The 26,294-nt window shown below is 42.7% G+C and overlaps 2 protein-coding genes across 2 annotated transcripts; both read right to left on the reverse strand.

The window, feature by feature from the left end:
- Nucleotides 1-413: 413 nt before the first annotated feature.
- On the reverse strand, nt 414-20,908 carry LOC139663318 (proto-oncogene tyrosine-protein kinase Src-like). The gene is made up of 12 exons (XM_071541957.1): nt 20,614-20,908; nt 13,768-14,049; nt 12,476-12,575; nt 10,322-10,420; nt 9,901-10,004; nt 7,374-7,523; nt 7,055-7,210; nt 6,386-6,565; nt 6,084-6,160; nt 4,875-5,028; nt 4,407-4,538; nt 414-3,855 (listed from the first exon to the last, which is right to left on the reverse strand). The coding sequence occupies exons 2-12, from the start codon at nt 14,039-14,041 to the stop codon at nt 3,647-3,649; spliced, it is 1,635 nt and encodes a 544-aa protein (XP_071398058.1). The 5' UTR covers nt 14,042-14,049; nt 20,614-20,908; the 3' UTR covers nt 414-3,646.
- An 868-nt stretch (nt 20,909-21,776) lies between these two features.
- Nucleotides 21,777-25,185, reverse strand: manbal (mannosidase beta like). The gene is made up of 3 exons (XM_071541959.1): nt 25,041-25,185; nt 24,334-24,510; nt 21,777-22,268 (listed from the first exon to the last, which is right to left on the reverse strand). The coding sequence occupies exons 2-3, from the start codon at nt 24,481-24,483 to the stop codon at nt 22,158-22,160; spliced, it is 261 nt and encodes an 86-aa protein (XP_071398060.1). The 5' UTR covers nt 24,484-24,510; nt 25,041-25,185; the 3' UTR covers nt 21,777-22,157.
- Nucleotides 25,186-26,294: the final 1,109 nt, after the last annotated feature.

The raw sequence follows: 26,294 nt of genomic DNA on the forward strand, positions 1-26,294 counted from the left end.
TTTACACAGGAAGGTTTGCGGAGAGTGCATGCACTTTTTCCACAACACACTCAGTGGCAACTTCAGTGTCAGCATTAAACTGCTTCACACTCATACAGATACACACACTCTCACCTGGGAGCTGCTCAGTCTTATACTGGAGGCTACAGAGCTGTGAGTTAACTTTGACAGTAGTTGCTGACCGATGGGAGAGCATTTCCTGTTTTTAAAAAAATCCCTACCCAGATTTTCCCAGCTGCTCTGGTGATTTGGTGCGGTGACCCTCAAGTCACATGCTCACTTCTCTGAACGTATTCATCTTCTTAGAGAGGTGACCGAGTAAAATCCAAGCAGCACGACATTCACAGGTCTAAGGACAGCACACACCAGGACACACACTTATCAAAACACATTTGAAATATAATTTATTGCACATTTAAAGATCAACATAAAGTGGCACGATACCCATTTCAATCCTGTTACATCGAAACAAAAAGACAAAAAGAAGTCCTTACAAAATGCTCACACCTTCTGTTCTGATAATTGTCTTGTTTTGACTTTAGAACAAAATGGCAAAAAAGGTTGCAGGAATGCCAGACCAAAACTGCATAGATTTATAAAAAACTGACCGAGACACTGCTATATGGCACAGAGAATCCAGTCGGACCTTGGCTTTACTCAGACGTGTCATGAGCCCATCGACTTCCACATTGTCCCGGTGACTTACAGATGGTTCATTGTGTCATAACGAGCGGGGAAATTCCCATTCTAAAAGAGGAAAGCACTGCCAAATGATTCTTATCAATAAATCCAAATGTACCATTTTGATAATATTAAAAACATACAGTGCATTTTGTGATGCCATGTTCTCTGAAATCCATATGTCAAGCCCAATTTTCAATTGTCTATGGTAGATACAGAGGTAAAGAGTTTTCAAACAGAACATGATTTTGTATTGAGTCAAATAAAAAAAAATAAAAAAAAGTTCCTTAAGCTCCATTTACAGTAGCATCATGTCACAACATGTTGGGAGCAGGCGTGCATCACTGTAAAAACCTCAGCATCGAGGTGCAATTAATTTGAGAGAAGGAAAAACTATACAAAAACAAATTACATGATAGTCACAGTCATTTGTTTAAGATACTATTTACAACTTCGACCTCATTTCTCTTTATCATTTCACAACCCAAATTGTGAACTCATTTTTCATCATGGTTCCAGAATCATCCACATGAATCAGTTAAATTAGCCAACATCATTCACCACTGTTAAGATTATAATTTCAGGATGTTAGTGGGCTAAAAGTATGGACTACCACCTCTCTTATTGCTGTATGGCACATATCTTGATAATTGGTTTCATAGCAGGTGTTGGCAACAATCTGTAACTTTGCACCTAATTTTGCTGCATCGACTACGTCACAAACCAAACCATCGTGAAGTGAGTGAAACCCAACATAAAGAGTAGCCATTTGAAAGGGGCTTACATGGTACAGAGCCAATTCTACAACAGCTACAGTATGTACAGTATGACAGCGAGAACTGGCAGCAGTGGGTAAGATACAAAAATCAATATAAAGATCGATATCAGTTGATGGCACAAATGTTCAGAAGTCTTTTTATGACCCTCACCCCCACCCTCCCCTCCCTCAACCTTGACTAAAAGTAAACATACACATGTTGATGTACAGTACAGCATAAATACAAACGTAGCCAATGGTCAAGAGAAGAACAGCACGACAGCATGCTAACTGGTTCTAAAATCAACTCTTAGAAGTCATAAAACTTGCAACACAGTTTTATTAGGGTTACCTGATAAAAGGTTTTACAGTTTCATTAGGGCTGCCTGGTTGCATATTTAATCTGGATACAATAATTGTCAGTTGATTGACAAAACACTTTGGCAATCAGTAACGGGTTGACCTGTCCTGTCTATTAACTCATAAGAAGTTTAACAGGGGATGGCGCAGAATTGGATTGTAACTTTTAGGCAAACAGTTGCTTGTTGACGAACTAAAAACCCAAGTAAGCCCCTTAATAATAAGACATTATATACATGGACAGCAGTAAAGAAATATGACTTTTATTGGCACAGGACACAGTAGGCTTTCACACCCAGGGTTTCCACATCTTGAGCTGAGTTGTATATTATACAGTAATATGATCGGAAGCCATTTCAGCCCCTTATCATTTTTAGAGGGTCACATAAAGATTTCATGAAAGTTACCCCATTTATGCCACTGAGAAACTGAGCTGATCACAACCGTTAAAAACTAACAACTGTACCTCTGCTCCAAGTGCCACCAGGACAGTGCTAATTATTTTCAATGCAACTTTCCAGTTAAATCAAGGTTAATCAAAACACAAAGCATTCAAAACGCTACTTGCATCAAAATAGTTTTTTCTGTAATTGTAGAGGTTGGCTTCAGCTGGCCAACAAGGCCATTCAGCTTACGTCAAGAAAGATGTCTAGAAAAAGGAAGGAGGGTTAAATAAGAGATATAGGCCTTGTGAGTTGAAAAATAAGAATTCAAATTCTATTCCCTAATTTTCAGTGTTACAGAACCTGCCTGTCAAGTACATTTACCCTGACACTACCATGATAGCGGTTATACCAACCAGGTCTATTGATATCACAGAGAAAAAAAAAAGAAAAAAAAAAAGTAAGAACCATTGTCTGCCACTGAACAAAACCCTAAACCACGGGACACACACATTGTCCAAGTAAACAAAAATAAAGATGCGTAGTAGAGTTCCAGAGCTGAGTTGTTTGGAGACACTTTGAAGAAGCAGCACTTGAGAAAACTGGAGAGAGTGACTGAAAGTCAGACAGGAATAGAGAGAGAGAGGTAAAGAGAGAGAGAGAGACAGAAAGAGAGAGTAGAAAGTAGAAAGTAGAGAGAGAGAGAGAGAGAGAGAGAGAGAGAGAGAGAGAGAGAGAGAGAGAGAGAGAGAGAGAGAGAGAGAGAGAGAGAGAGAGAGAGAGAGAGACTTTCCTTTGGCACCTGTGCCATAGTGGCAGTGCTCTTCTGTGGGTGAGGAGGGGAAGGGGAAAAGGTGCCAGACGGTGGGTGAAGAAAGAGCCTCTACAGAAGAGGGAAGTAGGGGAGGTTTAGCCAAACGGCTCATAAAACTCCCGCTACCTTCCCTCTTCGACGGGAGGTTCAGCCGTTTTCCCCTCTCGCTCCATCCACAGATCCTGATTCGGGCTCCTTCCACACCAGCCGCACGCCTCAGAACATTTACCCAAAGCACAGTCCCTCGATCGAATCTCGTCAAGAGCCAGAGTCCGTCCAGCAGGGCCGTTTTAGAGGAGTTCCTCTGTAGGTTCTCCTCATGTCGGTTGAACCTCGAACCTCGAACCTCCGTTCTGCCAGATGTTTTCTATTGGTCCTCCACGGTGGTTAGCACTGTGGAGGACTTACAGTAAACAGTGAGCGCTCGACAGAAAGGAGGTTCTCCAGGTTGCTCGGTAGTACTCCCTTTTTTTTAACGGCACTGAGGGAACTTCCACGGATTCCCGTCCGCGTTTTTCCCCAAGTTCCAAGTGCCTCCCAGATGAGTTTCGTAGGCTCTGTCCAGGATCCTCCCACATGGCGCTCCTCTGAGGTCGGTAGTGCAGATCGTTCTGTGTTAAGGTTCTCCCCGGGTCGGTTCAGTGTGCGGTTCTATAAGTTCTCCCCAGGCTGATACTGGGGCTCCGTGGAGGTGAAGTAGTCCTCTAGGAAGCCCTGCAGGTACTCGAAGGTGGGCCTCTCTTCGGCGTCCTTCCTCCAGCAGGACAGCATCAGCTCGTGCATGGAGCTGGGGCACTCCGCCGGGCAGGGCATCCTGTAGCCGCGCTCCACCTGGTCCAGCACCTCGCGGTTCACCATACCTGCCGAACAGGGAGGAAGTTATATTAAAGGGACTGGTGGAGTGAAGAGAGAGCTTTGCTAGAGTAAATCCACAGTAATTTTAATTTTACTAAGTTTGAAGCATGAATTGAGGAGTTCCATTTCAAAATGCCATATATATCCAATCTTTTTGAAAAAAAAAATCACCATTAAATATCTCTATTTGTTGGTTATTCGTTAACCAACGATTATGTTACCTACCATCCTTTAAAAAGTACCATATTTTGTTCGAATCATTGAAGTCATTTCAGAGGTGTCACTTCTTTCAAATGGTGAACATTTTACTTATTTTGAAATGGAATTTAATGACTGCATTGCATAACATACATTATATGAGATAAAACTTTTCCCCATGGGGACATGATTGGGTATGCATATTGTGTATGTGATCAGCCGAAACCAGCAGGTGTGCAAATTTTAAATTGATAATTGGTAAGTCATTTAGCAAGTCATGCCAAAGTCACACTTGTTTGACAGGGGGAACATGGTTCAGGTGCCGATACAGTACGTGGATGTGGACTGGAGCATTTACCTGGATAAGGGACTCTGCCTTTAGTCGCCAGCTCTGTCAGCAGCACACCGAATGACCAGACATCCGACTTGATGGTGAAACGACCGTACAGAGCCGCCTCCGGTGCCGTCCATTTGATGGGGAACTTGGCTCCTAAAGCATCATGGGTGCATAAAAACACTGAGTTAGTTACAAGAAAATACGCTTATGCACCACAGAATAAAATATAAACATGTTTACAATTCAAAACATGCAAACATTCAAACATTCATGCATTTAGTGCATGATTTGGTTAACTTCAAAATGGGTGTGTACTGTACATTTTGCCTCATTTTTCACTTCTTTACTTTTAGATTACAAACAATTCTGTAGCTCTCTAGGTGGTTCCTTGTAGAATTTGGTGCAGAAACCATCTCCTGCATGTATGTGTATGCATTACATTAACTGAAATAAATTAATGGCCTGGTGCGGTGTGGTGTGGTGGTTTACCTTGTCTAGCAGTGTACTCATTGTCCTCGATGAGTCTCGCCAGTCCAAAGTCAGCTACTTTACACACCAGGTTGTCTCCCACCAGGATGTTGGCAGCACGCAGGTCTCTGTGGACGTAGTTCATCCTCTCCACATACGCCATGCCTGCGGCAATCTGGAGGGAGGGAGGGACAGAGAGAGAGACGTTGTACATTCAAGACATTTATCCAGAGCAATTTAACATGAGTAGATAGGCTTAAAGAGATTAAAAACAGATCAAATGCAAGGGTCCGAGCCACAGAACCCTGACGATAACATTTGGTCTCCTTAGAATGATATTATTTGATATAGAAGAGCTAGACTAACAAGACCGAAGCATTTTTTAGAGCAAGTAGAGCGGGAAGATATAGGAGAGGAAAATGTGATTCAGGAGGGAGACGGGGTTGTGAAGCGTTTCTTGGAGAGATGAGAGAGATGACAAGCAGGGAGAGAGTGAGGAAAGAAACGAGGAATGTAGGAAGGAAGGAAGGAAGGAGGGGAGAAGGTAGGGAGGAATGAACGGACGGACGGAGGAAAAGATGGAGAAGAGACAGGGATAAAAATGGAGAAATAATCAATGAAAGAAACCGGGAGAAAAAGACTTGCATCAAACCATAATTTGCAAATAATTCTTAGCATTTGTTTTAACCTGTGTGTACAAGATGGGCGGGGTTTGTTGTTTCCAGTGAGTGACAGAAAATTTAGACAATCAGGAAAACTGGTATAATTAAATTTGGTCTACTTTCTTGTGATTGACAACTCACCCAACACTTAATCTTAACTGCCCTGGTGCCCTAAACCACACCCACTTGGTACACCAAGCAGGTTAAAACAAACTAACTAGTATTTGGCAATACTCTTTGACCCAGATCTGGAGAGAGACAATCATAAGTCAGATAAAAATAAATAATACATGATGGGCTTGACACATTTGGACTGCAGACACGGATAATCTGGAACCTGTTCTCAAAAGGATGAAAAAGGTGCAAACTATGCAAATAGAAACAAACCAAAGGACTTGCATCATTGCAGGAAGTACAGCCTTGCTGCATGCAAGCCATGTCTGTTACATTTTTGTACTTGCCACTCCATCTTTGAAATGAAAGACAGTTGCATCCTTTTGAGTGTGAAAACCACTTTGAGTTCCGAGCCCAGTTAACCTTAATGAAGTTGAACCTTGAGTAATTTTACCTGAGAGGCCATGTCTACTAGCTGAGGCAGACGAAGCATCTTCCCTGCATCCCCTTTAAGGAAGTCCAGTAAACTACCTGTGAAAGCAGGAAACATATATTAAGAAAAACTGCAGTAGTAGATAATGTAGCATATGACAGAAGAATACATTTGCATCCATTCGCTTATATTCGTTTCAACCACTAACAAGTAGCTAACACCTAGATATGTTTGTATGTGTGTGTGACCACACACACACACACACGATATAAGCAGTGCTATGCTGGGTTAACCGCTTGGTGAGTAACTGTTTCCTGCGTTACCTTGACTCATGTACTCTGTGACGATGTAGATCGGCTCCTCGGACACCACGGCATACAGCTGCACCAGCTTCTCGTGCCTCAGCTTCTTCATGACCTGGGCTTCCTGAAGGAAGGCCTCCGGAGACATGGTGCCGGGCTTCAGGGTCTTGATGGCGACCCGCGTTGTACCGTTCCACGTGCCTGTGGGAACGCAGTAAAATTACTCTTAAAGGACAGGGTATAATTTGTTTAATAAAACAGACATAAGGCAACAACAAGGTATTTTACATGGTTAGACATGGCAGATGGTTATAATACAACAATTAGGCAGACAAATGCGAAGACACCGAATGTACAAAATATTAAGAACATCGTCCTGATATTAAGTTGAAGCTACCTTTGCACAATCTACATCTCAATTGTCTGAAAGCTTAAAAAAAAATCCTTCTCTAACTCATCTGCCTCTCTTTATCTATATCTCCTCCTTTGTGATTGGTATAGATTTAATAAGGATAATGGCTTTTACCTGGATCCACCTCAGCAGTGGACTTTATGAAAAGACTAAGTAAATATTTTGCACATTCAGCATATAACCCTCACTGAATATTGACAGCATCTTGTATCTGCCATACTCTAAGGGGAATAAATCAATAAACAAAGAAAGCTGAAGCAGCAGTGTGCAGTTCTTACCCATCCAAACCTCTCCGAAGCAGCCCTGCCCCAGTTTGAGGTCGAGGCGGAGGGACTCTCTGGGGATCTCCCAGGCATCTCTGGCCAGACCCTGGGTCTGAGGTTTCGCCACAGGACACACCTCTGTTAGAGCATGGCACAGTCCATCAGAGTGCTCTGAAAGATTGGAAGGACGGAGGAAGAGGACAGAGGAAGGAGGCAAGAGAGAGAGAGAGAGGGAAAGGTCAGGTCAAGGACAGCCGTGTATAAGAAAAGGCTTTTAACTATCAGAGGTATTGGCATTTCTTTACCGTTGGGGAGCATTGGTGGTAGTACTCACTGCGGTAGTGGAAGACTAGCTGCTGGAGGCTGGTGAACTGGGTGCGGGAGGTGATGTAGAAACCTCCACTGTCCAGCTTCCTGATCTTGTAATGTTTAACATTCAGGCCTTTGGTGTTATCATAATCCAGCACTGACAGGCAATACGCCCCTGTGAGCAAAGGGGGAGAAACAGACAAAACAGAAAGGTTAGAACAACAAAACCAAGGGTATCTGGACCTGTGTGATAGCTGCTGGTGGGCGAGTCCCTGTCGGCCCCTTGAAGGGCCCAGGAAACTCCACCGAGCATGTCAGCCCTTGCCGATGGTCCACTGCTTCTCAAATTTTAAACTCACTGACTGAGTGATAATAAATAACCTTATTTGTACAGCTGCATTTCAAAAACAAGCGCTTTACAGAGCATAAGAACAAACGACTGTAAAAAGAAAAAGACATAAAACAAGAGATTGCATAAGTTAGTTCAAAATAATCATAACAAAGAACAGAACAAAAAACAAAGAATTGTTACAGAAATCTAAAAATGCGTTTCAAGAAGTGATTCAAAAGATAAATTTAGCAAGCCTGAGCTCTTCAGGAAATGTTCCACAGTAAAGGAGAATAGAAAATGCTCAAACCAAAGTTTCTATTGACTCTAGCATAGTAACTGAAATAACAGTATATTGGTCAGTATATTGGTCAGATGTACTGGATATCTACATTATCATTACAATACCATTCCCACAGGTTAACCATTAACCTAACTTAACTTAACTTCTGAGCTAATGACCAGACCAGGGTCAAATACTATTAGCAAATATTTCTTAGGATTAATTATTTATTTCTTGTTTTAAATTCCTTCAAGTACAATATGGGTGGGGTTTGCCATGTCAAGACAATTCAAGACAATGGTGTCAAGTAAATTTTTAAAACACAGCAAATTATCCTAAACTGACTTTCAAATAATTAATTCCTGATAATTTACACTTTCAGTCACTCTTTCTGTCAGCCTATGAGGCAAACCCCATTCACCTGGTAATCCAATCAGGTTAAAACAAATGCTAAAAAATATTTGCAGACACTCTATGACCCAAGTCTTCCAAAGACACAAACAGGCAGGGGCACATGAGGGGAGTGAACATATACCTCAAACGACAACATTTATTTAACCCATTTAGCACCAATTTGCCGTCCCATTCAAATGTATCAGATCAAGGCACAAACGCTTCTGACTAAAGCTACAATGGTGGATTTTCACCCCCGTTTTTCTAGATCAGAAGCGGGTCACAACTTGTTGTGTGCTTGCGACCTCAGGGCACGACTACAAATGATGGGAACGCGTCTTGCATAATATAACATGATTCACACTTTATACAGCATGTGAACGTCACGCTCCAGCTCTCCCACGTTGCACTGTGAACCTTACATCTGGCATCTAATACAGAACGTACCCCTCGGCCAACACACCCCCTGCCCACAGCTCCTCCCTCTTTCCTACGCATCTCTTCCCGTTCCCTTCATGCCACTCTTCCACTCCCTCGGCATGTGTGTGTATGTGTATGTGTATGTGTGTGTATATGTGCATGTGTGTGTGTGTGCATGTGCTGGAAGAACAGAGATTTATAGCCAGGGGGAAATCCAGCACCCTCCTAGGTTGACCTAGTTCTGGCAGAGTGATTCACCCCTATCCATTCACAAGCCCCACTCCACTCCACTCCACTCTTTTCCTTTCTCCCCACTTCCTCCAAAACAACCCCCTAAAGACCCCACCTACGTCACAGGGACTAGAACTGACTGCAGACTTACAGAGAGAGAGACGCATAACTCCGCCATGGGCCTAGAGAACAAAGATACAGTGCCTTAAGCCCATTTGCAAGTTAGCAAATAGTAACTTAATTAGAATGTTCTGCCTCCTTCAAATTGAGTCCCTAAAGATCTACTCCCTCCAAAGTAAGATCACATCTGCTGCACAGAGTGAGATCTAGCTGCAGGACACAGAGAAACTCAAAAGCGGTATCTCTTACTTGTTTCGCAGATTTTAAAGGCCCACCGAGCACAAAATTAAAGGCTCAGGTGTTTATCTATCCAACCTGTTTTGTATTCACAATGTTCTTATAATACTGCATGCATTTCCTAACAACAAGGCGCATTGCCAGATGCACAGCTCATTGGCTACATCTGTTGTTTGATTACAATCACTGGTCACTTTAATCCATTCACCTGCTGTTTGCCTACCAAATGGGGTGCCAGTAATGTAATGCAGTGATTCCCAGCCTGGAAGTGGGGAGCCCCCTCTAATCTTTGAGACAAATACCTTTTTCTTGAGGAATAAGTAATATTTGCATGCTTCAAGGCTTTTCCCCAATTAATATAGCTTGAAATGGGAGAGTAAAAATAATCATTTGGTGTTAAAGTTCACCATTCTGTACATTTGGAACTACTGATGTATGATGGATTATTAAGAACAGACACCAGAAAAGAAAAGCAGCAAAACTAATCAAAGTGTCTTGATAACGAGGACGCATCCGTCTGCTCCTGCGGTGCTCTCTCACCTTTAGTGGTCTCGCTCTCCCTCACCAGGAAAGTTCCTCGTCTGTTCTGCAAGCTCAGAAGGAGCCTCTCAGAGTCGCGCCGAGTGATCTTCCCAAAATACCACCTGCCAAAGTGGGCCACAGAGAATAAGATCAGTGAGAAGCTACTACAGAGCGGCTGGAGCAGGCAGGCAGGCAGCGCTACTTTGGGACTGGCAATATAAGGGACTGTCAGGACGGTATATCTGAAAATAGTCGCTCTATACCTTACAGTATACGGCTGGTAGAAACAGCCTTGCCATGTAAGCAACTGAACATCAAAACATGCTATATAGAGACTGAAGCTACAACTGGGTGCTGCGTTGAAGGCTGCCTGGGATCTCCGTCGCAAAAAAAAAAAACTAAGAAACTCTAAGAATGAAGGAAGGAGAGGGTAATGTACTCTTCTGCTTGGATGGAGTCGGACGGGGCAACATAGTTGCTGGGGATGTAACCGCTCTCTCCTGTCGTCAGGGAGCGAGCGAGCCACCAGTCCCCTTCCCTATGAGAGAGAGAGAGAGAGAGAGAGAGAGAGAGAGAGAGAGAGAGAGAGAGAGAGAGAAGAGAGAGAGAGAGAGAGAGAGAGAGAGAGAGAGAGAGAAGAGAGAGAGAGAGAGAGAGAGAGAGAGGTGGAGAGACAAACATGATCAGAACCCCACCATCAACCCTGATCACAAAATTGACTGGGGCAACCATAACATTTCTTGCTTTAGAGGTCTAATGATTTATTCCCAACTAAGAGATGCATTAGATAGAGGATGAACATTCAGATACTACAATGACAGCTACATTAGGACACTTCAGACTGTGTCCTCATGCCAGAATCTTCATTTTGGGTTACTGAGAAGTCTATTTCTACTATTTCCATATTGTTTGACTGTGAAGACAAATGATGTCCACTACAAAAGGACATGACAGAGGAAACCTAATGCTTAAGGTTTTCAAAACATACACTCGCCACACATCCCACACCTAAGTGCACATAGTGATGCTGTGAAGAAAAACAGACTGAAGAGAGAGGAAACAGAGAGATAGGCAACCTTTTATTCCACTTTTATTCCCTCAGTTTACATTATATATTTACATTTTAGGCATTTCTGCTGGTGCTCTATATCCAGAGCGACTTACAATGTCTTTTATACCAACTGAACCAAATTAGTTAATGTCTCAGTTTTCTGTGAATCTGATATTTATTTCTTCTTCTTCAGTTACACATCATCAAGTAAACAACATCAGTGATGGGACCTTGAACAAAAGGTTGCCTGAGATTTTTACTGCATTAAGTATTACTGACCTGAAGCTGTACTTTCTCCTAGGAGAAACCATGAAGCATGAGAAAGAAAGAGAGAGGGAGAGATAACAGACACAGCAGACACATCAAAACACAGCAGGGAGACACAGCAAGGCAAGCAGCACAGCACAGACAGAGGAGCAGAGCAGCCGAATATGCTGTGGGACTGTGCAGTAGGGCTGCACGATACGGAAGAAATGTCATATTGTGGTTCTTTTGACAGATATTGCAGTGTTGTTATTTCTTTTAAAGTCCTGTGTTGAGTTTACATTACATTTTAATGTGGTTTGTAAAACTTTCAGCAGCTCTACAACAGTAGATTGCAGAAATAAATCCCAATATACTTTCCATTAATGATCAAATCCTCATATTATATAGCATTTCTGGAGGCATGTCTGCCAGGCACACTTCTCATTCTCACCACTTCCCACTCACTGACTGCATGTACATTAAAAATGAATTTAAAAATCCCCATGTACCCAATTCCCTTTTCCGATGTTGATACTGCGTTGTTTCATATTCCAACATTAATATGAATTCAGTATATTGTCCAGCCCTACAATACAGTACCAGACTATAGATAAAGAACACCAGACCAGACTTATGGCAGGAAGTTATGGAAGGAGACAGAGAAAAAACACCATTGTTCTGATTTTGAACACCTGCATGGGAACTACGCTCCAGATGCTTTTACTTGGAAATGGTGACTTTTAAATACACATAGCATTTTTCACTTCCTACCACTGAAATATTTGCGCTGTTGTACGTATACAAATCTTTTACATTGCCACTTGGTTACGCACTACAACATGTGCTGATGTCCCACAAATAAGCTTAACTAAATTTCACGAGACAAACTGAATATCAGTAGGATAATGTATGTTTGGAGGGATGTGAATGGGAATTTATCTGTAATGTGTCTCAGAAATTAAAGTGAGCCGAGGCAGTGATGACATTAGCTCCCTGAGAGGAACAGAATGCATTAACAAAGTGCCGCTCCGCTCCGCTTTAGTCACCAGATGGAGGACCAGACACTGCTGTCTGGATCAGTCCACAGCTACCAGTTCTAGCTCTCGCTGCGTTTCCATGTCTACGTCTGTGCTCATTCAGATCAAGTTTGTGTGACTGCTGGCACGCTAATGATCGTATGTGCATCTACAAAATTGTTCATTCAGATTTGTGCGCGTGTGGATGTGTGTTATGCGCTTTGTATACCCAACCTCAAGATGTGGCATCAGAGAGAGACAGATGCTAGTTATTTCTTACGTGTTGTTGACAATCTGCAGCCTGTCGCCTTTCCTGAAGGTCAAATCAGACGCTGTCCGTGACTCATAGTCATACAGCGCCACAAATGTAGTGACACCTCCTACAAGAAACAGACAGGAACACACATACACACACACACACACACAATATGCGCTTAGGGAACAATGTCATTAAAGGCGGTAGTACTTCCCCTTAAGCCCTATTCACAATAACTTCCATAATCTAGCTTCTTCAATGTAAGTCCAGCCCTTGATAATAACTTGCTCTATTCACTGTAACACTATAAACATACAGAACTCATTAATCTGAAGTTATTTTGCCACCACTCCATCTCTGCATGAAACAATTCGCCAAGGCCTAATGAGAAATATCGACAGTAGACTGTCAGTGCCCGATCGTCCGTGAAGGACAAAGCCATCATATCAATGGCTTTCCATTTTCTGTGCGTATGTGTGTGCGGCTTTCTATCCCTACCTTTTAATGAGCCTGTGATCTAAACCTGGGAACTCCCCAGCCAATCATCAATCGGTTCATTAGATGCACGGGAGAAGGAGGCCAGCAGAACCATTCCTGATAACGCCGACAGCCCACCAATCTCTCTGGATGGAGCAACATTAACCTAACCATCTGGCGAGTCTAGACACATTACAGCTTAATGTCTTAAGTAAAACCTGGACGGTGTGATTCGACGGGCTTCAAAGTCAAACAGAGGGTTTTCAGTCTGACTGCTGAACAAAATAAAAGCTTTCAAATAATTCTTCAGATTAGATGAGGGTGAATCATTGTGCATCCGTTCTCTTTTCTCACAGGTACAATTTTAGATTTTTCAACCCTAAAATTCTTATAAAATCCTACAAAATCTGTTCCCATCATACAGTTCTGCACATCTGCACGACTTTATTTACACTAACACTCAGTATTTTCAACCATTTTCTACAGGTTCTCCATTTTATGCCTTATTTGGTCATTGGGCACACAATGTTACTTTGGCTCCACAATTCACGCTTAACACAAAACATTGTGAACAAAATGAAAACTAGTCTGGGGCACTAGCTGTGTTTTGTACTCCGTTTAAAAAAGGAAAATGAAACTAAAAAAGCAAATTGTTTATCTTCAGCTTCCACATGAACAATTCTTATAACGTTTCCCCTTTCACACTCAAGTCCCTTATCTGACAAATTTGTTTCTCCTGGCAAAAAATATTCTATGATGTAATGGTTCTTCAAATAAACACAGTGGTTTTCACAGTAAAATTCTACTACAGCTAACCAGTCCTGCAGTGTGCTGCCTACCTGACAGAGGTCCTCTCTGAGGCGAGGTGACGGTGCCTGTGTGGTCCACTCCTCCAAACAGAGCCAGCTCAGGAGTGTTTGTCGGGGCATGCTGGTGCTGCCCTTGATGCCCTCGCCTGCCGGTCCCCACGGCGGGGCTCCTGTTGGGGGTCTGGGTCTGCTGGGCGGGGCCCAAGTGGTGGAAGTGCCCGCTGTCCGAGCCTGTGCCGATGGTGCCGTCCAGGCTCATGGAGCGCTGGCCCGGCTCCTTGGGCTTGCTCTTGCCCGCCCCCATGTGCAGACCTGGGAAGAGAGCCGATGGACGGTGAGTGAGGATGCAGCACTTGAATTGAGATTGAAAAGTACTTAATTCACATTAAACATGAACAGTCATGAGTCACTATGATCTTCATTTGAGTGTGATACAACTCAAATAAAATAATTCTACATAATTGCAATTTTAATCCATCCCGACAGAGGCCGAAAGCTGTTGATTTGAATCAACACCTCCAGCTCAGTCTGTTAAACCGCAGTTGACTGGAGGAACAGGAACTTAGTCTGATAGTTTCTATTCATTCTCCTTTCCGAAAAAAAAATTCCCCTACTGCTGTGAGCCTCGCATTCATTCTGGCCCTCCTATCCCCCCGTAGCGAGTATCCTTGGAGCTTTTCCAGGTTCAGTTGGAGCCGTTTAGAATGCAAATACTGTGAGAGCAGGACACCTTGAAACAGTCAACACACATACATTCAAGGTCATCCAATCTGTTGATTCAATCTGTTCTGAATCAATAAGGATCTACAAGGAAAACAAAGCTTCAGACAAAGGAGCTGTGGGCTGTAATGAAACCGAGTGTTAATATAGGCTCTGGTTGACAAGGACAAAAACTCTTTCATCGTCTTCAGGCAATTATATTCTGCGCTTCTCCTTCCCACTCTGATGCTGAATACAACCATTATGGTCTTACAAATTCAACAAGTCAAGTAGGTACTGTCATCATGAGCACACACAAAGACAAACATGCTCAGACAATCAAGCGCACCCACAGAAAGTTAGCGTGCCGTGCACACACACCAAGTCCGATCCTTCCTTTTGGGCATTTTAGGGTGACTCACTGAGAGACTGGCTATTTCAGGCCGGCTGAAACAGAGACACAGTCACACACACATGGACCGGCCTTGTTCATTTGTGAATAGTGTCGCTCTCAGTTCCAGACAGAGTGTATGTTCTCTGTGTGTAGGTGTGTGTGTGTGTGGGGGGGTGTGTGTGTGTTAATGTGTGTGCGCAGCTGTTACTCAGTCTCTGAGAAATGGGGCTCTATCACACACTAACACCCAACCACATTTGTGTCTCTCACATCCTTTTTCCAACACATGTATAAATGTGTTTGCGTGTGAGTGTGTTTCCAACACACTTGTGTGCGTATGACAGACAGGGCAGAGAGGGTTATTAACAGACAGTGAGGAAGGAACTGGGAATAGCTGTAAAAAGAACATGTGGGTGTTGTATAGAGTGCACGGACAGCTGTGGCTTAGTGGGTGTTGTAAGTGAATGTGCAAGCTTATTACACAGGTATGGGAAGTCTCACAGATAAGGAAGGATCCTACTGTGGAGATGTGTGGGTGGATCCATACATGTACAGGAACTGCAACTATTAAGTGTGCGCCCGAGTGTGAGTGACTTCAAGCATACGTGTATGATCATGCAAGCTTTGATTCAGCTCCTGCCAGGATGTGATCCAGCCCACTGGGGGGTTAACGTATCCCATGGTGCAACTCTGAGTCACACAGAGATAGGCCTGGAGGCCTGCAGGAAAAGATGGGTCAATGTGTGCAGGGCAAGCCGCTCGATTAGGCTGGCCAATCTGGGTATCAGTACATCCAGTAATGGACTTCCAGTCTGGCTGGTACTGCCTCAAGCTCCTGCTAGTTCACTGGGGAAGGAGAACCACCCGGTTCTTTAAATGGACAAAATGTACATAGATTGGGCTGGCAGAACCACAGTACGACTGGTCACAGTCTTAACAAGCTTAAAACATTGATGGAGGCAATCATGCAACAGATATTTAGCAGTCCTCACAGCCAAGATATGTAAATGAGTATATATTTGTGGTGCTCGAATCCCCAAAAAGACTACTGTAGGATGGTCATCATGCAACAGCCAAGACTAACAAAAAAGAAACTGTTGATGTATATTTTAAGGTGGAATATCCCTTTAAACATCACATTGCACCAACTTAACATCCTCTTATAGTGCACATTGCTTCACTTATGAGAGACATCATACAAATGCTGATCTGCACTTATGTCAGTTACTTCTGCTTGGCCTTTCTGAACTGTTGACCCATTCTGACCGTTGAAGGACGGGGCGTCCAGAGCAGCAGGCTTTTCTCAGAGTCTTTCCCCAAGGGCTTTGACTGCGGCTATTAGTCCTGACTCCTGCCACTGCTAGCCCCAAGCTTGCCTCTGAACTACAGTATTGCTCAGTGACCTACAGCAAAATTACATAGCTATAGGAACGGATTGAACGGCAAAAAAGAGACAACAGAAGATGCCAAAGAGTGAAAACCAACAATGTAGTTTCCTCCTCCATATCAAATTATGGTTAATGTAAGTTGTTCATATGAGGGGCAATGCAGAATATACCAATGGGTCTCTATAGCAGCCAAATACACAATCTATAGACTCAAATTAAAAAGAAAAGAATCTAAGAATCTGTCTAAAAATGCATATGCACTACACACAACTAATAATAGTGTAAAGACAAAAATATGGTGATACTAGTGTTGAGTGTGATGTAATCGACAGGGATATTGTCTTTTTACTTGTCCCTTTCACAAAGGGATCAAAGCTTAGATCCAGCTACAAAACAGTGCCCCAGGAACTGGTAGGGATTCTATGTCTTGCTCAAGGACACTCCAGCAAAACAGGGACTTGTCTGAAGTGGGGTCTTGAACCCTGATCCTCCGGTTGAAAGACAGTCTCCCTACTCACTACGCCACCCTGCCGCCCCAAGGTGGAAAGTAAGGGTGGAAAACTGACTGATCATTAGATTTCAGCACTCACTGATGATGAGTTACACCTTTTAATGGATCTAATTCAATGTACAAAGGACAGGCAGTGATCCTTGAGCAGCACTGCTGACCTATCCCAATACATTAATGGCAGAATCCATGTCCGTGTCCGAGTCATAGATCCCGACACTCTTTGATACTTAAGCCAGCTCTCTCCAGGATGCCGTGCACACCAGAATACCCTTGAAAGCCTCAGAGTCAGTGTATGTAAACAATAGAGCTAAGCACTGTAGCTGCGCCTCACGCCTTTTCCTAATATGGTGTCACAGTGCCCGAACACCAAGAACTGTGAACATGTGACTCCTTCCCACATTGTGATAAAGAAACGGGGACTGAAAGAGGAAGGACGACGCAGAGGAGACAAAAGTGTGCAAAGAAGGAACAATAGGTAATAACAAAAGGAGAGGTGGAAAGGTGTTGCACAGAAAGAAGAAAAAGAGAAAGAGGAGAAAGGGGGTATGGGCTGGAGAAATTGCGTGGAGGGGGAACGGGAGAGGCGGACCGAGGTGGAGGGAGAATGAGTGGAGGGAGATTTTAGTCCGTTGTGAGCTTTGCCATTCACCAGAAGCGCGGAGGAATGTGGGCAAACCAGACTGCACCACACCTCTGAATGCCAGCGACTGCAACAAGAACAGGCACCTGAGCAATGGGGGGGCAGGGAAGGGAGGAGGGAGATGAAGAGGGAGATGGAGAGGAGGGGGTAACAACAAAGCTCTGCTTGTTTCTTTCCACAAGGACACACTTCAAAGCCTCATACCAGTAGAAACTCCCGGTGCCCTTGCACCTTGCAGGGAATCACCGTCATCACACTTGCGTAGCATGTTGTTTAATGTCGGAAAAGTAACGGACACAGAGAGAGAGAAATGCTGACTGTGTGAATAAAGCTGTGCAGGGCTGTGTGTTGTGTGGGAAGAGAGATTGTGAGGATTAGATATGAACCAGGGCAAATGGAGGCTTCATTCAAAGGCTGCTCTCCGAGTGGCATTTGCCTCAGAACCACAATGGAGTTCAAGAGCACTTCAATTCCCACAGTTCAATTACCACTAACCTGTGTCGTTCTGCGAGTGCGAGTGTTGATTGTGCCTTACATAATCTATTAAATTGTCTCTGCAAATGAACCAAAGCCTGTGTGTGAAATACTGAGAGAAATACTGTAAAGTTAGAAAGGGAGAGAGAGAGAGATGGAGAGAAAGAGATTGCAGATGCCTGAGAAGAATGCAGGTTAACAAAACAGGCAAGTCCCAACACCTATGGTTGTCAAGTACTGGAGCTGACATAAATTCGTCTTCTGCTCTCTTATCTGCCCTCGACAACAAAAGCACTCACTGTCATTTCACTGCAAGCCGGACTCTTGAGTGTAGAGCCCTTGATGATCTAAGGTCAATGTCTTGCTCAAGGGCACAGTGGCTTTTCTACAAGGCCTGCCAATATATATGTATATATATATATGTATCTTGTGGAGAGAATGAACTCTGCTATTCATCACAATTAAAAATAATGTTTGGATGCAAAGTGAACAAACATAGAAGCTACTCTTGTATTGTAAATGCTGTGATTTGTAGCCAGATGTGCCAAGGCCATCAGAGTAAGAGTCCGTTTCTAGCTGCAGTATTTACTCCCAATTTATATTTGAAGGACAATTTATTTCTTTAGTGCTCAAAACATAGCATCAACTTTGATTCTTCAGTGGTTCAAACGGTAGCATTTGTACAAACCCAAGGCTACTATCCTCCATCTGAAACTGAAAACACTAGCTGCACGTTTCTGGTCGGGCCATAAGCACATTTGGCCATGACAAACCTCAATGAGTCACAGCAGACGGTAACAGTTCCCACTGTGCTGCGGAGAGAGAGAGGGAGCTTGAGCCAATGCCTCAGTCAAATGGGACAATTACAGGAGTTCTGTGGGGTTTTTTGCCCTAGGGGGGAGGGGGTGCAAAAGAAAAAAGACAAAATTTGTGCAGTAGTGTCAGTGTCTTAGCCTTCCATATGTTGGATGGAAACATTAATGAGTATAGCCCACGTATAATACACAGTTCCTCTAAATATAACCTGGGTTGCAAAGAGAATGGGCAGTGGCTCTAAAGAAGGCCAAAGAAAAAGACACTGCAGCCACATTACTTTCACGACTCGTCCCAATTCAGTGGTCCGAACGCCAGAATCACATCCTCTCCACGCTCTGTCCCTGGATCTTTCTCTGACCCCTCGCACTCTAGAAAGTCTCAGCCTGTATCTGCCTGTCCCATCTAATCTCCTCTCTTCCACAGTGACACAGAGGACAGGCGAGGAGGAGGAGGAGGAGGAGGAGGAGGAGAAGAGAGTGGGAGTGTGGCCCCCAGCTGATAAAACTCACTTCCGCTTTCTGTCCATCTCTAGGCGGCAGCTCCAGCTGCAGTCGTTCCAGGCGATGAGGAACGGCAACTGCATGATTAACTTATTTTCCATGCAGGAGGGCGAGGGATGTGGAAAGAACGCATACATGAAGGGTTTCATTTCAGAAGTGACACATAGTACCAAATGATTAGTACAACAAAATTATGGGACTTTTTTTTTTTTTTTTTTTTTTTTTTTAAAGGACGGTAGTTAACTCAAGTTGTAGTAGGCTGACAGGCTGCATCCCCTTGTGTTTTTACAGGTATTAAATAATAAACTTGAGGAGATTATTTTTCTCCCCCAAAATGGACATATAGGATATTAGAAATGCACTCTTATGTTTTGACTGGGGAAAAAAAAAGACACATGTGATCCTGCTTAAGGAAGACACTGTCTACCCTCTGACAGGGAACACTACAAAATTATATATTATTATGGCCCACTATATGTACCCTGCTGTCTTTGAAGGGAGGCCAGCTGTAAACCATTCTTTGAGAGAGATTCATTTTGATGTCATTTCTGATGTTAAAGGATGTTTTTGAATGGATGTAGGTACTGTATCTCTCAAGGTTTGACCAGTGGTAGAAACCCAGTGTTTGGCTTTCCCATGGTTTACTCAAATAGGCTAGAAGGTTTCATTTTGATCTCATCCACAGTAGACTTGAATCCACTTCCCTATGGAAATTTGCTGGAACTTGTCCAAAGCCCAAAACCAAATGTAAATGGATTAACCGCAGAATTAAAATTCTATTTCCATGGGATTAAACACCAGTTGTTTTCAGCAAAGCTGTATTCAAAGACACAAGGGGTGGGGTAGTAGCAGCCTACACGGGTAGCAGCTGTCAAAATGATAACGTCTTTGCCATCGGAGATAATAAATAAACAAATGAAAAAACACCAACAGTCCATGCTTGCCAAATTGATCTACATTAGGAACGTAAACAAGCGGGATTTGTGAATGGGAAAAGGGATAATAGGCGACAATGCTGTGGTTGTCGTAGGCTACAGCCCACATACAGCGCATATGCGGCCTGATGAATCAAAACAGGTGCTGTTACAGCTCCATTTTGAATTTCGATGGATTGTGGCTTTATTTTCAATAAGCAGCCCATTCCCTTCCTCTCCCCACAACCCTTTTAGTCGAGAGAAAGACTCGGACATTAAACAATTCCCTATAGTAGGCTACGCATCTTATGTAGGGGTGTAAATCGTCAACAGCGTAGCCCTGGCCCAGGCTGAGTGGCACTGGCCAAATGCACGTTAAACACTGAATGGCCTGTGTAACAATGAAATACAAGACAGTGTGAGGGGGTATCAAACGCTGTGTGTAAAATATCCTTATGAGAAATGCGCAGTAACAAGCCCCCCAAAAACCCTTCCTTTCATTCGAAGCGATGCTGTTTTCGCAAGCTCCAATTCACTCACCTTTAACGCGTCTTGAGATTTAGCCCAAAAATCAGAGACGCGCAGCGAGGATCCGAGTTAAATCCTTATCGCTGTCCTCATTAGAGAAATAATGGAAGCGGATGGCCAGCTGCTGTGGGAACCTCGGGCCGGCGACAAATCCCATTTAGCGAATTTAGGAAGCGCAGAGAGAGGAGGTCATGACGGGGATTGCCTTCAGGAGCAAAGGGCACAGCTCCCGGCTGCAGCGACCGGGCCAGACAACACCAAACCTACCGGGAAGTATTCACTCGGGAAGAAGAGTCTGGCTGTACATTCATGCGACGAAACCGAAATGCGAGCGGTGTAGTGAAAACATGCCTCGTAGGGTTGGGGGGGGGAAGGGGGGGAAGGCACGGACTGTGCATCACTGACGAAACATGGGAGCGCAAATATGATAGGGGAGCCTGTATTACGCTTTTTACGCAGCTAGGTGGTGTCGAGATTCACGTCCTGCCGTGGAATAATTAAGCAATAAGACACTCGACGCCTTAGTTGAGTCATTTTGGAACAGCGAAGAGGCGTTGGCAGGCACGACGAGAAGCGGGGTGTCTATAAAACCCCCTTAGCTATTATAAAATCATTGTAAATCATGGGCTTGCATTTATAAAAACAATGAGAACACGCCGTTGTAAAAAAAAAACAGTAAATGTCTTGGGGTTTTTTCATCAGTAGCCTACTGGTTAAATGGTCTTTTTTACTAAGTGACACATAAGTAGCCTACTGGTATGAGTGATGAGTTTTGGTTAGCGCATTACTATTTGAATTTAGTTATGCGGCCACAGGTGCGCTTTTATCAGGAATTTCACAGCGGTTTCGAACAGCCAATCAGAACCGAAAACCCGAAACTATCTGTTCACAAAGAGATCACGTAGGCTGTCTGGGCATCTCCCCTTCATCTGACTGTAGGCTACTGTACAGCTACATTCAGGATATTGGTTTCAATGTGAGCATACTTATTGTGAAATAGGCTAGACTGGTGGTGCTCATTGAAATAAATACATGGATACGTGAGCGTAAACTGTAGTTTTAAATATGTATTCCTTATATGGAAATCATGAAGCATTTAGCCAGAGGATTATCTCACCCTGACTCATTTTAACCTCACTGTGAAACTGAAGAATTAATATAACCAAACATACAGGAATGCCCACACATTTATTTGGCGGCTGGTAATTCACATGACAATGATGCTGAATGATAAAGACGACATTCACAAAATGGTCCCAAGCAAAATACATCCCAAAATTAGTTGGATAGATGCACAAAAGTCACCAACATTAATGACATTTTTGCTCTTTGTTACACCCAAATATGTCCAGGAGTGTGAATGGGATACATGGTTAAAAGTCATTCTGATGTCTCAAATTCAATGCGCATAATTTCTGATTATGACATTTGCATTACAACAATAATGGTTTATTTACCTGTAGTGATGATAACATAACTATAACAGTAATTGCCAATGCTGACTGTTGCTGAATAAACACACACACTCACAAACACGTACACACGCACACACAAATCTATCGCTTCTTTTTGCTCTCTTTCTTTAGTTTCTGTCGAATCTGAGGTGCAGGTCCTTTAGATTTCTTCATCTGTTCAGCGGCCTTTCCTTCAGCAGACTCCGCTTCCTCCTGTGGAGCAAACACAGGAAGCATTAAGCATCAAATCCCCTCCACATTAAACAGAAATTGATTGTCTGAGCCCTTGAGACATGGACTGAAAGTACATGCCAGCTAAGCATGAGATAACTGCATAGTGAAGCTGTATTTGGTTTATGCTTGTATTGATAGGAGACACAGGAACAAATGAGCCAGTATTTTGGGTGGACTTTGCTAAGACATTTTCCATAAACAAGTCCTGCAACTATTTATTCATACATCACCAAAAATTTGCTCTGGATTTGAACTTTTGCCATAGTAAACTTGAAATATCTCACACTACATGTGGAATTGTGGAATGACCTTAATGTAAAAATGGGACACCCCAATCCCCAAACTTTTAAGAGTCCAGGCCTAGACTTCTAGACCCGCTCAATGAACAAAAGTAATTCAGACACGTTTCAGCACTTTGTGTTCGTCAGCATTATTTCTGTGAGTGCAATCATTCCCATTGTGCTATCGGGGAATAATAACCACAGCGGGATGAAACGGCGGCATATTGTGGAGAGTAATCGGTACATCTGATGATGACGTCTGAAAATAGAATAATTGGGCAGTGGATTTAATTGCTCTTGTCTATAAATAATCTCTCCTGACAGTTGTAAGTAGTGAGATTGAGAGAATAAACCTTGGTGGCCCTGTCTTCCTGGACACTTGAATAGGAGATATCACCATTTCAGAAAAACACAACTTTTTTTCATTACTTTACCTTTTGAACGACAGTGGGTAACTTAAGTCCCTTGTTGAAGAAATCATCATCATATAACAAACTGAATTCTCTATATTTTAAAGATATTGAATGGTGAAATTCAGGAAACTAGTTTTTTTTTTCTTCCAAAAATGGATTTATAGCATTTTGGAATAAAACTCTTCACTGGTAGATCTGACAGGAGCGGATGGATAGGTTGAGAAAAAAGCAAGATATTAGTCTAACTGTTTTCCTAGCTATGTCGGCATACAGCTGTACCAAACTACAAGTGTCTCTAATATTGCAGTCTGATTTTGTGCACCAGTGGCAGCATATGGTAACCACCATGTGGAGTATTGCACTGCATGCCATCTGCTGCCTGCTAGTGAAAAATCTTACATTTATTATCATATTAACTTGCACGTCAATTTAGAGTAGGCTCAGCATTTTAGTGGAAAAATTCCTGAACCATGTTGTATAACAATAAATTCCATTGGGTGAGGTCAGAAATATAATAAGACACCAGTAACCCACACTGGGTAAAGACTAGCAGCCTAGCAAAAGAACTTAGCTGTCTGGTGTCAGTGCAGAGAGAGCTGTGAGCTCTTTTCAAGCCAAAAATATTCCACTCTGAGTGCAATATTGCAAAAAGAGTAGTCTGCTCAAATCAGGACAGTCACTGCATAGAGTTACTACACCGGTCTGGCAAGTCCTGAAAAGCATGGAAAATTAATTTGATAATCTTCAGGTCTTGTTTCCAGGTCTTGGAAAAACAAATATGTTCATTTCATGTAGCTGTAGACCCACAATAATCTTCAGCTGCACAGTGACATGGCCTTTCTTGACAGTAATACTGCTGAGCTATTATCAGCACAAATCATCTTGAGCACCAACCAAAATTCAAATTCAAATCCACTCAAGCAAGGTCTGGAAAAAGTATTACGTTTTGAAATAAGGAAATGTGTAGGAACCCTGACTAGAGCCAAACAAAATATTGTAACTGCAACGTCCCGAGTTTGAATCCGACATGGGACCTTTGTCACATGTCATCCCCTCCTTTTCCTCCAATCTTCCTGTCAACTCTCCGCTGTCATTTATCAAATAAAGGCAAAAAAAATCCCCCCAAAGAAATCTTTAAAAAGCAAAAAAAAATTTGACCCCAAATTACACGATTCAAAAGGACTGCTCAATTGTCAAATCAATTGTTCACAAGTTTGCATCATCAAAGCATCTTCTCCTGGGAAAAATCACAGTAAGTTCCCTGCAACAAAAACAACATCAGGAAGAGGATATTCTGAACAGTGTCTTGTCGATCTACTGCCCACTCTTCCCCTTTCCCTGGGCGTCTACCTGCTCATGCCCCTTGGATGTGGGTATGATGACAGCCAGGATGCAGATGAGCTGGAAGACGGCTCCCAGGAAGAGTCCGTAGCGCAGCAGGCTCTCTAGGAAGGTGGGTTCAGGGACCTCAGGGGGCGACAGGTCCAGTTCTGCAGACATGATGCTGCTCCGCTGGGTTTCTGTAACCTGACCGTGCAAAATTGAAACCACAGTTGCAAGGTTGATAAACACCATGTCAGTGATTCCCAAAGTGGGGTCTGGGGACCTCCGGGGGGTCCTTGAAGGAGTTAGACAGGGTTAAACGGTAAATATGACCAAAGGCTCCTCTCTCCTCAATGTAGTTATCACTCCACCTACATTGCAATTCTGTACAAAGTCATAAACTATAAAAAAAACATAACAGATGGGATTTACAGGGACAAAATCTTTTCTAATGAGTCCGTTATCTGAACCTCTGCTCTCATGAACACAGTTAGTAGGCTACATGTTGATGAAAGCTACATTTATTGCACATTTTAACGTGTGTTGCCATTGAAGACGCAAAACGCAAATATCCAACTGGGGAACATAACGTTACAATGCTGCCACGCTTCTGTTTCATTGTAGCAACGCACCGTGGCTACATGTTCAATACTGTACACAGATACAATGTTGCTGCAGGCTATCATCAAATCTTTTCTACATTTGGGGTACAAGGGTGTGAAAACAAAGCTTACCACGGACGGGACTACTTCACCTTCTTCCTTGTTGTAGGAAGGTGTACATCAAAATCAGGCCACGTAAACCGCACCAAACTATGAAAAACAATCAAGCAGAAAAAAGAAGTGCAAATTCAGCTCATTCAGCTCACAATAGGGGAAAACATCTCTATCGGAAATGAGGTCAGAGATCCATCCGCGCTTCCGATGCTCGTGTGATTGGTTTGAAGACGTCGCCCCCTCGCGCTGGAGTCTGGTACTGATCGGTGTTATGAAATATCCGTGAAAGACTTCCCACTGAAACTTTACCTTTGATCCGCTCTTATCTAGAGATTTTGAAATGGTCGGTAAACTATGACCAAAAAGCCACCAATATGAACAGAAATAAACTATATTACGATATTTTCAGAAAAGCACTTACATGAAGAGTTTCGTTCCAAAATGAGATATCTACCATTTAAAAAAATGATATCCACTCTCCCATATTGACTGCTGGCATGAAAGTTAAGCGCATTATGGGTTAGAATTGATGTTAGGAGTCATCTTAGACATTTGCTTATTAATAAAATAGTTAATTTGTTGAGGACAGAATCATTTATGCTTTTCAAAGATTGCCTGCACTACGAAACCAAACCCCATTCATTTTATCCCTGAAATGTCCTTAATTTCTCATTACATAAACATTAATTAGCCATTAAAAATTCACTGATTCACAGAGGCAGTAGTAATTTTTCATGCCTTTTATTATTCGTGAGTTAATGGAAAACAATGGAGTCAAACATTAAGGGGCGTTTAAAGTGGTTTTGATGGAGTCTCCTCCATTAATAACTCCCTTAATTAATTTTAAGGGGATTTTGCATGAATTAAGGGGTGAATTCATGTAAATGAAAGGTTATTTTAAGAGATTACTGGTTCATCGAGAATTTCAGGTAGCATTTTTTGCCCCCAAAATGAATATATAGCATTTTGGAATGAAATTCTTCAATATATATATATCTATTCTATCTATCTATATCTATATCTATATATGTATATGTGTTTGTGTGATTCATAGCATACATAATTAGGCTATACATTAAAAGACCCTATCCTCATAGTGTCTTACATCAACTTGATACTGCTTACTATAATGTATAATATGAATTTATGGCATGAAAATGCATTTCAGCCTGAAAAATATGAATTAACTCTTTATTCTGCAAATAAAAAGGGCTAACTACTGAGTTTAGTAGTCTTTACCCTCAACACAAAGACACACATTTATATGAAGGT

The sequence above is a fragment of the Centroberyx affinis genome, unplaced genomic scaffold (assembly GCF_046629955.1).
Source record: "Centroberyx affinis isolate AG114_WGS23_722 - 3 ecotype Tasmania unplaced genomic scaffold, CSIRO-AGI_Caff_v1 ptg003980l_1, whole genome shotgun sequence".
In the NCBI taxonomy this organism is placed as follows: Eukaryota; Metazoa; Chordata; class Actinopteri; order Beryciformes; family Berycidae; genus Centroberyx; species Centroberyx affinis.

Excerpts from the sequence above, each read along its gene's own strand:
- LOC139663318 (XM_071541957.1), bottom strand. The coding sequence starts at position 14,041 with ATGGGGGCGGGCAAGAGCAAGCCCAAGGAGCCGGGCCAGCGCTCCATG. Across the intron at positions 7,211-7,373 it reads GCTAGTCTTCCACTACCGCA|AGCACTCTGATGGACTGTGC; the intron begins GTGAGTACTACC and ends CCAATCTTTCAG. Across the intron at positions 4,539-4,874 it reads TGAGTACACTGCTAGACAAG|GAGCCAAGTTCCCCATCAAA; the intron begins GTAAACCACCAC and ends ATGATGCTTTAG.
- manbal (XM_071541959.1), bottom strand. The coding sequence starts at position 24,483 with ATGTCTGCAGAACTGGACCTGTCGCCCCCTGAGGTCCCTGAACCCACC. Across the intron at positions 22,269-24,333 it reads CATCCAAGGGGCATGAGCAG|GAGGAAGCGGAGTCTGCTGA; the intron begins GTAGACGCCCAG and ends TTTGCTCCACAG.